Raw genomic sequence first — 13,796 nt, forward strand, 5'->3', positions numbered from 1 at the left:
CAGCAATTTATTTTAAGAAAAAATTTACTTTTGTTTCAATATGAAATGATGGAAATAAGTTACAGAATTCAGAACATATGTTGATTGTCTGCACTTTCTTAGTTTTGTCACATCTGAAATGGTTCAAGACTCAGGGTTTTGTTACTTTGGAAATGGATTGCATCATCTTCAAGGATTGTGATCATAATCAGTGTCTCGGCATAGAGTCAATGGCTCCATACTTTATCATTACATTGTATATAAAATTAAAGAATCATCACTAATGATTCGTGGGTATTTTACAACTTAAATCTCAATTGCCAAATACATTTGGCAATTAATTTTATAAACAAGAAATGGGCTACATAACATCAGATATATTCATATTTAATATGGAAAAATCAAAAGACTGATTAATTAATAAAGAGGTACAGATGAAATACCTTCAACCCGCAGTGTTGAAATTTTGTCACCCACTTGTGGCAGTGAGAGTGATTACACAAACATGGTCATGGTAGGTCGCTACCTACAGATCTGTTGCTATGGTAGCTTCCCGCTTCAGCTCTGGTAAACCAGTCACTGATGGTTGACATCAAACGTGGCACTACCTGTGTGTCAGCGTGGCAATGTCACCACAGAGACCATGATAGGCATAGGCATTGTGTGCACTAGCTTGGTTTGAATGTCCACTTGCTTACTCATTTACTCATATGCAAAAGTCCCACACTTCAGCTTTAAGATGTCTGCTTTTGTCTTAATACAATGCTTTAAAGAACTCATTGTAGCATATTTCTAGAGAAACTTTGGTTAGTGTTGTTTGGTTTTGCTCTTTCTTCTACCTCTGCAACATAAGAACCTAAATATGGCAAAAGTAGACAGCAGCAGCACAGTCAATGCAGTCAGCAGTACTAGCAGTACATCTAAACAGTAATATGAGTACCAAGGCATCTTATAGGCCTCCGTGCGCAGGTGAGGAGCCCCTTTATGCCGCATCACATATTCCACCCAGAAGACGGCCTGATCCATAGGTGCCATTGGCTGATCTTTGTGCAAACGTGACAGTCTTTGTATGTTATGTCTGTAGCTGTCTTGATGGAGCACTTCATTAACACCTTGCTCAAAACTGCGGCCGTTCACATCACCTAGCTCAATGATCTTTGCAGCTCCTCTCTCCTGCAGACGTAGAAGGTTGTCATACTGGTCGAAGAACAAGGGTATGCCTAACACAGGGACCCCGTGGTAAATGGCCTCCTGGACTCCATTGGTTCCACCATGAGCCACAAAGACTTTGATCTGTGGGTGTCCCAGAAGGTCCTTCTGTGGCATCCACTCCACTATCAGGGTGTTGTTTCCCAAAGTAGTGGGACGCTCCCCTATGTGTCTCCATATCACCTGATCAGAAAATGAAAGAATCGTTCTGAATTTACAATATATTTGTACACCAGTACACCAACTACATAATGACATTGCAATAGCTGTAGTCATTTAACACTAATCTGTATAGACACATAACTTATATTAATGATAATAATAACACGTTTTATATACAGTCGATGATGATTTAAATGATTGATGATGATGATTTCAATCAATGAACCATGACAAGTAGAATACAAACAAAGAATAGTGTAGTAGTTGTCGGTTTAAGGTAGCTTGTGTAGTTTAAAGTGTTGAAAAGTGTTTCCCAGATAGAGATTTACACAGTCTGCCATGTATCAGGTTACATTAATCACTTTTTCATCTCTCTATTAATCAATCCATCCTCTATGAGCAGGCTGTCAGTCTATCACAGGGCAATAAACCCCCTTTTTATTTGATGTATTCTTTGAAGGGGTGATTTGTTCATTATAGTCTTCTATCAATTTCTCTGCCTAATTCATAAATAATATTGCTTTTAATTTTATATATTTATGTTGGATTAATTGCTGCATAAATATCCATAAAAGTGCACATTTAAATCATTTTTAACATTTCATGTCATTGCAAAAGTGAATCAATGAGTATGTGTTACCTTCTGAGGCATCTTGGCAAAAACACTGGCGATTTCTTCCGCAACCTGTTTGGGCAAAGCGTTGACCAATGTTCCCAGAGTCATGATGATCACGCCGTGCTCCCCTGCACTCTGAACAAACTCCTCCAGGTCTGCTGGGAGAGGCTGGGCTGGTTTGCACTGAAACCCTCCTATGTAGATGACATTTGGCATTGTGGGCCGAGGGAACTCAAAAACATAATCTGACCTGAACAGCCAAATGTCTGCTTCCTGAAGAAGCGAGATGATGTCACATCCACCCTCAATATGTTCAGCACAGATGGCATCGTAGTATGGCCCCACCATGAATTTCTGCTGGAACAATATAATGCCGTAGAATAGCATGTTCTTGAGCCTCTGGATAAAATTCATTTTGTCCGTCATGCCTGATCCTGGCACGGGGATATAAGAGAGTGGTGAGGGTGCTATCACAAAGTGGCCTTCCCCGCTGGTGATCCAGCGAACATTGAGCACCACGGGCAGTTTGAGATACTTGGCAAGTACAACCCCTGGTGCTATGGCTGGGTCAGTAAGAACAAGATCGTATTGGGAATCCATTAAGCTTTTCGTCAAAGTTTTATCATTTAAAATTTCAGCAAAGGCATCAGCCCACATTGAATGGGCCATAGAAATCATAGCAAGGAAATCCTTGGTGAGTTTGAAGAAAGTAAATGCGGATGCCCCCTCTCTCTGCGCCTAAAACAATGGTTAGAAAAGAATTGAAAGTGAGCAAAGTGATTACCTTCATAATTGAATGAAGTGGCACCCAGTGGGCCCAATACATAATCCATAATGACATACCTTCATATGCTTCTGTAGGTACAAATCAAAGAAGTTCTCTAAACTCTCATCCATTTTGATGGTAATGGGTGTGTAGAGAGGAGACTTTTCTGGAATGTACCAGCTGCTGGAGGCCCTAATCACAGTGATGCTGTGTCCTCTGGCATGAAGTTCTTCTAACAGGATCTTCATATTGATCCAGTGGCTGCCATCCACAGGAATCACCAGAATGTTTCCTCCATCGCAAGGTGGTGCGAAGGAAATCAGACACACACTCAGGAATACAAATATTCCATGCGCACAATGCAATGGCATGGTTCCTAAAATGTAAGAGAGAGAAATAATAACATGAGAGGCCTCTTAGTCTTTTACACATCATCTAGAAGAAACATCATTACAAGTTTTTAGATTTTTATCAGGTAAAGGCGGAGAAGAGAAACTGTTTGTGTTGGTAAAACAAATATGAATCTACAGGTTATTTTATAGTTTAAACAGTGGAGATTTTCACGCATTGATAAGAAAATATTGTATGATACCAAAGAAAATATTGATGATAATGTTCCTGAAAGACACTTACCCATGCTCAAGAGTAGCGGCAATCCTACTTGCCTGCAGACTGACGGTCCATCTAAAGGATTCCTTACATATCTGAGTTCAAATTCCAGTCGCAGAGATGATCAGTCCCTTCACAAGTAAATCAGTTACATGTGGCACGTGTCACATGAAGCTATGGCTGCCATGAATGTCCTGCATATAACAAACAGAGTTATTATTTCTTCTTTGTCATTTGATCATAGTTTTATTACTTTGTTTAGCAATGTTGTTAAACTACTGGTAGTATCCTGTGCTGTGTCGTTTTGTGAGTGTGTTTTTCTCTGTCAGGCAAGAACAGTGCTTGCATCAGAAGAACCTGTGACCTCTTTCATACGATTATTAGAGTGGGTTATATAAGGAGTTAACCCACAGGAGTTTCATGCATATCATGTTAGAGTGTAGCTAAATACCTGGAGAAAACATGCATAGGTTTCCTGGATACAGTACATGCTTTTAGTATGTTATGCAGTTATTTTTTCCAGGTTTTTGATCACTACAGTTTGTGCCAAATATAGCTGCCAGTTGAATGTAGGTCACATGTCTGTGAACTCAGCTGATCTGTGGCATGTCCTCTCATTACAGAGGTGAAGGTAGTAGTAAAAGTGAGTAGGCCAAAGTATCATCAGGAAAATGTACCACAGTATCAAAAGTACTTAATGCCATAAAATGCCCCTTTAGTGTTATGCTGTTTGGATTAATAGCTGTTATACTTTTTTTTAACTAGAATGCAACTAATGATTATTTTCATTATGTATTAATCTGCAGATTGTTCCTTTCATCAATCTATGAACTGTTTGGTTTGTAAAACATCACAAACTAGTGAAAATTGCCCATAACAATTACCCAGAGCCCAAAATGTTTCAGTTTACTGTAATTCAAAATAAAAAACAGCAGCAAATCCTCACATTTGAGAAGCTGGAACATGACTTAAACAATTACTCAATTATTAAAATAGTTGCAGAAGTATGATTGACAACACAACTTTGTAAACTGTTTCTATACTTAACATATTGTTGGGTAATCGAATCTTTTATAATGCACCACATTTTAAAAGCCCAACACACTGCTTGACATGTTGCGTGCTTCACTATCAAATACTTCTTTCCATCCCACACTCATAAACACATCAAGAACAAAACACAAGGCCACAGGCTTGTCACCCACACAGCATTTAAGTTTCTCATACACACTAACAAAAAGAGAGCTGGTACACATGTGAGATGTGGAATTACTGACTTCCCACCCTCCATCCCACATACAGTAATTGGCAAATGCAATTGGTTTGTTTCAGTTACACTTTTTTTTTTAACTCCCCATAGAAAATCACTTAGCTTACTAAAAATGAAGGCTTTCCTAATGTATGATTAAAAAAAGTGCTTGAAGCCCTGTGACAATTTCTTCCATGACAAATTCCATCATCTGGTGGTTTGTTGACGGAGGAAATGCTGGAGTCTGTGTTCCCAGATCTCCCATACAGCAATAGCTTAAGTGGATAAAGATGTTGTGATTAAGAAAGCAAAAGAATCAACTGATTTTTACACTCATGATAAAAGTAACTGCCTTTACTTGAGCTGATTTGAGAGACTTGAGAGATATTTCTGCACAGAATGTTTAAACACAAATACACTTCAACTTGCCATCACAAATTACACTGAAATACATAAATAAAATGATAGCTCAGAATCACTTTGTGTACACTGGTGTTCAACTTGCGCACTGAGGCGCTGAGCAGACATTACAGGAAACTGCTTCCCATCAGAATGTATCCTTTCTGTTCCTTATTTTTCCAGGTGTTTCCTTTATTTTGATAGGTGATTCTCTTCCTACCTACATCAAGGAGAGCAAATACACCCTTTACACCAGAGCGTAATCTGTTCAGGCAGTAGGTTTGGCGGACTGTTCATCATTAGCTGTCAAAGAATTCACATGAAATAACCACTTCTAAATGATCAACAGTGAAATGTAAACAATCACAATAGCATTAAAGCAATAGCATTAAACCATGTCATGCCTACAGAGGTCTGCTATGTCATACGTCTTATGTAACAGCTAAAGTCTGAATAAATAAAAGTTGCCATTACAGTATCAGGATTATTTTTTTTGTTACAGTCTGCACAAGCCATTTTCATTTTTCAGCAGGGCTCTGGACAGGATAATGACCATGTGGAAACCCAGGGATGTCTGACTCATGCATCCTTGAGGGGTCTCTGACCCGCAAGTGACGAATGAGAAACAGCTTTGAACCACGGAGCACTCAGATTATAAGAGCAGATGAACAAATGAATGAGGAGAAGTTTCTCACCTGCAGATTGTTTATTCTTGATCTACTCCATTCATTCACTATGTGTCTGAGTTTCAGATCAGAGTTCTGGTTTTAGTTTTGTTTTCCAACTTGAGACAGAACTGCTACTATGCTTTGAATATGAGACGTGTTGGTGAGTTGTGTCGATCCAGACTGCAGAATAAAATGTTGGGGGTAAATCAGCCCCATTTTAACTGTCCTTTAAAAAAAGAATAAAGTAAAAGTAAAAAATTTGTAATTTTGAATGTCATTTGAAAACGTATATTGCATTTAAAAATACTACCCAGTATCAGTCTAAATGCATCTAATCAAACTTACTTGCAGTATTCAACTAAAAAAGCTTTGATTAAAATAAATGTTCAGAGCTTTTCAAACAAGGTGAATTTCTTTCTAAATCAATGGGCCATTGACAATGATTTTGAGATTGTTTATCAGTCACACAACAAAGACTGGATATTAGTGGGAGTGAGTGAAGTATGACTAGACGAGCTAAAGTTGGTAAAAATGTATCCATCTCCTAATTGCTAAAGTGTTAGGCAGGGAGTGGTGAATGCAAAGAGAGCAACTTTTTCAAAAAGTCCATCTGAAAAAAGCAAAAACACATAGAAGATCTCCTGATTCCAAAGGCTTAAAAGGGGAGGAAACTCAGTGGGGACAACAAGTGGAAAAGATGTGCACCTTCAACAAATGTTAAGCTGTAATTTTCACTAATCAATTAACACTGCACATTTGTTAAATCCTATAGCTTCAGGCAAAAGTTAATAACAACACATGGAGTACTCAAAAATCAAATATCAGCCTAATCTATGACTATTGCTACTATAACAATTACTATTACTAATAGCAACTTTGAAAACAACATATCTGGTTGTGTATGTTCTGTAATCAAACATTTTAAATTCAGAATAAATAACATAAAAAATGAATTTTAGGCACTTTTTTTAAACTGAACACAGACCAACTAAATCAATCATCACTGGATGGACTGTTACCAGTTGTCCCCTTTAGGGGGACTCAATCAAAATCACTTAGTGCCCCTTTAAAGTGCCCAACATGGATCAATCTGGTCAGACATGTGGAGCTGCAAGCTCTCAAACATTCCTCTGTTTTCTTTTTTCCACAACACAGATTAAGAGACAGCAGGTATATACTTGCCAAATGACTCTCCCATTATTGTGACATTTTGGTATATGTCTGTCTGTCTGTCTGTGTGTGTGTGTGTGTGTGCGTGCGCGTGGGGGTGTGTTTCTTGGAGTGGAGATGACAATCTCAATGTGTTCACAGAATCCTGCAGCTGACAGAAGAAAACCTTAATAAACAAACACAACTGGAAGATACACCCTAATGAAGTTTCTCTCTCGTGTGCCAACCTGCTCGCAGAAGAAATGCACTGCGCATGAAATCTCATTGTTTCAGTGATGGATAGCGTCTCTTGAAAAGGGAAATGTATTTGTCTTTTGTCGACAAAGACTCTGCAGGGGTAGAGACTAATCTTGGTGGACTTTGGTTTGATTACTCATACAAGAACCCTTAGATTGTTAGTCACATGAGCTCGTACAAATACACACAAGAAAACTGACCTTTAATTTTTCTAGCTTCCTAAACACAGCCTAAATTAAAGGACAGATGTAAAAATGTAAAGCTGATTACAGGCTCCATCACAACCAAATGCCTTTGATTTGTCCTCTTTTTGTTTAAGATGCATATTTCAATGACACCTTCCAGGCTAAATTCATAGTACTGTTTTATTATGGTATCACATGGGATTATCCCAGATTACCACAAGATTATAGAGACATCTGTCACTGTTTACATACACAGACAATTTAGAAAATGTCATGAATTTGTTGTACCATGAGGTGCATGGTAAAATGAAAGTTTGCTCCTTATTAAAGTCAAGATTCAATACTATATCGCTATTTCAAGTCAAACATCATTCGCAAATATAGTCTGTATTAGAAGACCATACCTGTGTATATGATATGCAACATATTTCCACCAAATGCTAATATCTAATCTCTAATTGACTATTTGCTTCAGAATAGATGCAAAATAAACATGCAAATATTTTAAGGAACTTCAGTCAGTTGTTTATATTTATTTTGGGTTAAATTGTATTTGCATTATTGCATCATTATGTCATTGCTGCATGGTAATGTAGCTGCAAGCAGGGATTGTTTTGAGAATCCTTCCTTGTTGGTGCATTCAGGGGAGTCCAAATTGCAAGATTTGAAAGTTAGCAATTAAAAACAGTTCCATTGGACAGCTGAGTTAGTTATCAAACATGTGTGTCGTATTTCCATTGAATGGTACAGCTTGGGTCATCTTGACTCAACTCACATGTGGTACCAGGCATGATGCTGAATTTGATTATTTATTTGATTATTATTTATTATCCCACACAGATAGATAGAACTTGATTAGAAAATATGGATCCATTAAAGACAACAAAGGAAATTGCGCGAGACTGCGTGACATCTTTACGTTGACCACCAATGTAAGAAACAGATGTAGCTCAGTAACTTTCTAAAGTCCATCTGTTTACCAAGACACATGCAAATTGTTACCAGCATCTCAGATTTCCTGTCCAGTTCATCAACTGAATGGGTGAAAATAAAGCTAGTCTCACTGAGTCAACGACTTGTGGGGCTTTCCACCATAAAGCAACTCGCATAAACAAATGTAAACAGCATGGCCTTTTGGACTGTTTATATAAAGACCCCACACGTTTGCAGCCTATTGCAACATTTACAGTCTGTAAAGTGAGGAAGTTAATGATACAAAGCAATATCTGTGCTGCTTTTGGCTCAATGACTACCTGTCTCAGATGTGCAGCATATTTGACCCATGAGTCTGTTTGTATTTCAGTTGCAGATGTCCACAGAAAAGAAAAATAAACCTGTAAAAAGAGTATTAGAATGAACTATAAACATCCACTTCATTCTTTAGAGGCCTTTAACAGAGTTAACTTCTGCTTTCCTTCCTTCACTGTAGAGTCAGTTCAATCATCTGGGAGAGATCAAAAACTCCTCAAGGTTTATGATTTCAGTCGATTTGGCCATCTTCATCACTGGACGTGATTCAGCGCGGGCCCCTTGCAGACCCCTGCACGTGTGCACACAAATGCAAAGTCACACGCATGTGTGAACACAGTGATTGTTTTTCCATCCAAAATGTTCAATCTGTCTTCCATCCTGGACATGGGGAATGTCACTGTAGCCCTGACAGCTCTCTGGAGAAGGCATCTGAATGCACACATGCATGCATACACACACACACACATAGTATTGATGATTGGTAATTTGATCATGAATTTGTGATATCTAATGCATTCTTATGACAGGTTTTTCATTTTTCTTCAGAAACAAGTTGGACAGTAGTTTTTCTGGCAGGCTCAGGTTGTTAACTCAAGTGAACAATGGGTTACCACAGGCTTTAAGACAGTAATTTGTGTTTAAACTTCGTGTTGGCGCATCCAATTGACTGTTCAACAACAGTAGATCTGACCCAGAACACACTGGGGGGATTACATATCCCATTTGGCCAAGGAACACCTCAGGATCCCCAGGAAGAACTGGAGAAGGATGTGTTTTGTTTAGCCTTCTGCCAGCATGACCCAGACCCACATAAGTGGCTGAAAATGAATGGATGGAACTCATGTTGGAAATAACAATATTCAATCACTGAATATTGTTTTTCACAGATTCTGATTGCTCTGATTAGCAAACAGAAGATGATAGAAGAAAATAGTATCGCATTACTTGATTTATATAAATGGGCCTTGGTAATCCTGTAGTTTGCTAAAGAGAAGCCTGTTCAGCTCTCATTCATATGAAAAAAAAAGAGGTTTTGGGTGTGGTAGGAGTCAAATGTTCACTTTTAGAAAAGCTTTATGTACAGTAAAAAAGTTGAAAGTTGATCAGACAAACAGCCCTCACATTCAATGCCTATTCAAAGAAAGCACGCTGTGTAGGTTGTGATTTTGTACTATAATCTTCACAGACAACATTGAACTCTGTGGCCGGCGCTTGCTGGCTAACAAAGAACATACACAGGAAGAGGAAAGGGCTTGACTGCTGTGCGTCATTCCGCATGGGAATAACTTTTGCTCTTACTGGTAAAATTCCAGTTTGTTGAAACACTTTAATCACTTAACTGTATCCTTTTTAGAAAACGCTGAAGGCCAAATTTGAAACTCTGCAGCACTAGAGCTGCCAGACCTGATCAAACCATAAACTTTGCATTAGCTGTGTGGATTGTTATACCTGTAATGATTGCTGATGCATTCAGCTGTTGTCCACAGATTTCTAATATACCAAGATTCTACTCATGGGATTTTCATGTGCTGCATCAGTTCTCTGAATGTGTGTCCTCTGACATGACAGACTTTGGACTGTTCAGAGTTTGACCCCGAGTAAGTGAGAGGGCATGCACACTTATCAAAAAGGGATAGTTGATATCCATTTCCTGTGCTTACAGCCTGACGAAAGACGGATTGTGTTTTATTTGCTGTATACAAAATCAACAAAGAGAAATTTATAGCCCCATAAGCAACCATTTAGGGCACAAACCAAACAATCCTGGCACCCCGTAAACCATGGGAACATGTACAACACATTAACTGAGTACAGGCTTAAAGTCATGTATGTTGTGTATGAGTGTGTTTTTTGGCACCAGAGGGTCAGTTTACAAAAACCTAAGTTATAGTCAGAAGTGTTTTGTATGAAACAGGCCTGTGTTTAGGCACAAGGACCTCATGCAGAACACAGAAAAGTTCAGTCACACCTAGTTCAAAGATTACTGTAACTTCCTATGGCTTAATGTTTACACTGGTGAGTCCTTTGTAAATATCCATAAACAGTGAAAGGTCAAGGCCACAGCATGATGTAAGCTGTGGAGAAGTCATGAGGCCACCACACACACACACACACATCAAAACCGCCACCACTAGGCAGCAAAAGCATATCCTTAATTGTAGCATTTTGAAAAATAAAATAAACAATGATTTATTCAAATATGTCAACTTTTTTAAAGTAGTGACTAATTGAAATGGATCAGTTGGAAACTGGAGGCGACAAAAATACATTTAAGCATGACCACAATCTTTCCCTTATTTTAACCAAAGCTGTATAAGTTGCCTTAACTTTAACTAAACTGTAGTTGCCATTGCATGTCTATTGAAAAAATGTGGTATTTGTCTAAAGATGATGATATCAGCATTTGAAAAATTGTTCTTGGACATAATATAAAATCTTGTAAAAATCAATTAGGTTGCAGGAACACTAGTGTATAAAATCAGTAAACTACCAGAAAAAAAAAGTATTTTTTTAAATTATTGTGCTTTGTACTTTGATTATAGGTTTGTTAATGCATTTTTATGTGTAAGCCCGCTCTCAGCAAAGACTCTCTCCAAACACTAGACAGGTGAACTGCTGAGTAGTTTAACACAGAGCCAGACTGAGAAACATAAACTACAGCACCTACGCTGTGCACTCGCCCACCTTAAAATCCCATCAGTTTAATCAGCTGTAATTACATCCCCAGGCCCCAGACTGAGACCTGTTCCTCCCACCTACAGTGTCGTCCGTACTGTATCATAACCTGGACACCAGTCAAACGCCTTTCTTTTTACTCTTTCTGGGCCAAAGCTAGAGCCAAATATCTGTCTCCCATTCAAATATAACGCCTGAGTAATCACAGACGCAATATATCACATGGAATGTGCAAAAAGATATCAATGTATTCGTTTTTCAAATTATCTTCCAGACAGTCCACACAGCCTCCCACCTTCACCCTTCTTTTCTATGTTTTAGTTTTGGAGGGGTTTTTTTCTGGGTTAGACTGGGTTTACACTACTTTGGTCATTTTTATTTCTAATGAATAATCTTGTCAAAGCTCTTATATCAACCTGGTCTCATCAGCACAAGTGTCAGGTTGAAAAACAACACAATAAATCAAGGAGTTTTATTACAGAATTGCCTTGGCATCTCCTGAATGCTCTGTATGGCATGTCTTCTCTGTCTCATACTTCAAGTAAAGCACATTTAAAAAAAGACAATTAATCGATCAATGTTGATTTGACTGTCAAATGCACTAAAAATGGATTAAATCTTCACTTTTACACTGAGAAAAGAGATGGAAAATCCTGCCTTGCCTTCATCTTTGGGTCAACAGTAAGTTTCAGTTATAACATGATATGTTAATGGGGGAAAAAAACAGTTAGAAGAGCTAAAAATTATTACACACCTCTCTGCCTTCCTCTTTATGTGTGCAAGAACTGGTGCATTCATCCATGTCAGTGTTTATGTCAACCACACATGGGCCAGTGTGTCACTATTAGTTCGCTGTAAGACAGCAGCATGGAGATGTGCAATGAAAAGGCAAAGAAAGATCCATTCCAAAATAATGTCTACTTCTATCCACTCCAATGAAATTCAAGTTATGTCTCACACAGGTAACTCTAATTTTTGCTTTGTCTTCATTTTTGGCTCAGAGTTTGTTTTTATTAGCCCAGCACACAATTCAGGAAACAGAGTAAAGGCATCTGACCCATAACTCAAATTGTGCTTTCTCCAGAGAAATAATCATATGAGCAACACATACAATAATTAGGAGATTTAAGGTTTAGCGTACACCAACTCACAGACAAAGGAGTGTGCTGAATCTTTGTTTCCAGAGGAAGTGCTAAGGGCGGTGATTGACACGTTGAACTTTTTCCTTGACACAGAGCAGACTGAGAAACTGCCACCTTATCTTATCTACAGTATGTTCAACCACTCTTACTAACCCTGAAACAACTTGCATCAACATTACTTACAAGGGAGCAGAGTTTTTCCTATACTCACAACTCTATTCTCTTTTTGTAGTCAATCCTTTTGCTTGAAACAAATTACAAGTCTCTCAGTAGAAAATATTCACTTTAAACCAACTAATTTGTTTTTAAAAACACCAATATTTTCTCAAACAGCAGGCAGACCAATTGTTCCTCCATCAGAGCATGGTTTTATTGAGGTTTCTGGTCATCTGTCAAATTACCAAGGCCATTCTATGTGGTCAGTCAGTCAGATTTTTCATCCAGCAAATAGAAAGCATGAAATCTGCATTTTCTGTAATATTATTCTGTCTGCAAACAGAATAATCAGACATCAGCACTCCACGCGAACAGACGTCACCAGTGATGTCATTGAACAGATGCACACACATGATAATGTACAGCCCTTCCCTTGTTCTGTCTTTTGTGACCTACCCTCTTTCTCAGTTTTTCCAGCATCCTATCTACTTGACAGTTTTGTTGAGTAGTTTAAAGGTAAGGAATTCACAATTAATCCCCTTCATTGGGGATGGGGTTGCGCTAAAAGGTATAGATTGACACCTCTTGAGGTTTCTCCAAGGGGCTGGTATGAAACATCTGACACACAATCATCCAGACCTGGCGTCACCTTACACCCCACACCCACGCTCAGCACCATCTCCTGTGATAATACCAAAAGCAACAAGAGCATGTGCATAACCTCATGGATACAGTAGCATGATGTACATACTGGTTGGTGCGCTTTAACACGCCACCTTCTTTAACGCTGCACCTTCTAACTGTCAGTCTAACTCTGGTGAGGTGCCAACTGGCTGCTGGCCAATGCATTGCACACCCCACCTTTGCTGTGATGACAGACACATTCATATTTCCAGGACTGTTTAGGGAAGCACTGGCAGAACGTGCAAGCTTATTTTTCCTGTGATGGGTGGACGGTTGTGGTGCAGCATGAATCAAAACAACTGCTACAGGCAGACATGGAGAACATAACAGATGACCACTGTGTTTTTATTATTGTTCATATCATTCATACTTTCCTACTGTTCTGGATTTTTTACCAACCAGAAAGTGTGAATTTAACTGTTACATTTCTTTGCGTCAAAGGTACATGGCAACCGTGATGCAATCCACGAGCTCTGTCGCTGACCTTACTCCACTGACAATCATGTAACGCATGTGAGCCACGTTTATGTTTTTCATATGTCAGAGCAAGCTGAAAAGTCCCACGTGCAGCTTGTGGAATATGGTGATAAGCTTTGAGATTTAATTCATCTTTGGAATTAATTTAGTTTTTGTTGAAG

The 13,796-nt window shown here is 38.6% G+C and overlaps 1 protein-coding gene across 1 annotated transcript; it reads right to left on the reverse strand.

The window, feature by feature from the left end:
* Window positions 1–434: 434 nt before the first annotated feature.
* ugt5d1 (UDP glucuronosyltransferase 5 family, polypeptide D1) lies at window positions 435–3,505 on the reverse strand. Its single transcript, XM_070843242.1, has 4 exons — window positions 3,366–3,505; window positions 2,810–3,108; window positions 1,991–2,704; window positions 435–1,371 (listed from the first exon to the last, which is right to left on the reverse strand). Exons 1-4 carry the CDS (start codon window positions 3,367–3,369, stop codon window positions 787–789), a joined length of 1,602 nt encoding a protein of 533 aa, XP_070699343.1. The 5' UTR covers window positions 3,370–3,505; the 3' UTR covers window positions 435–786.
* Window positions 3,506–13,796: the final 10,291 nt, after the last annotated feature.

Source organism: Pempheris klunzingeri, chromosome 14 (genome assembly GCF_042242105.1).
Source record: "Pempheris klunzingeri isolate RE-2024b chromosome 14, fPemKlu1.hap1, whole genome shotgun sequence".
In the NCBI taxonomy this organism is placed as follows: domain Eukaryota; kingdom Metazoa; phylum Chordata; class Actinopteri; order Acropomatiformes; family Pempheridae; genus Pempheris; species Pempheris klunzingeri.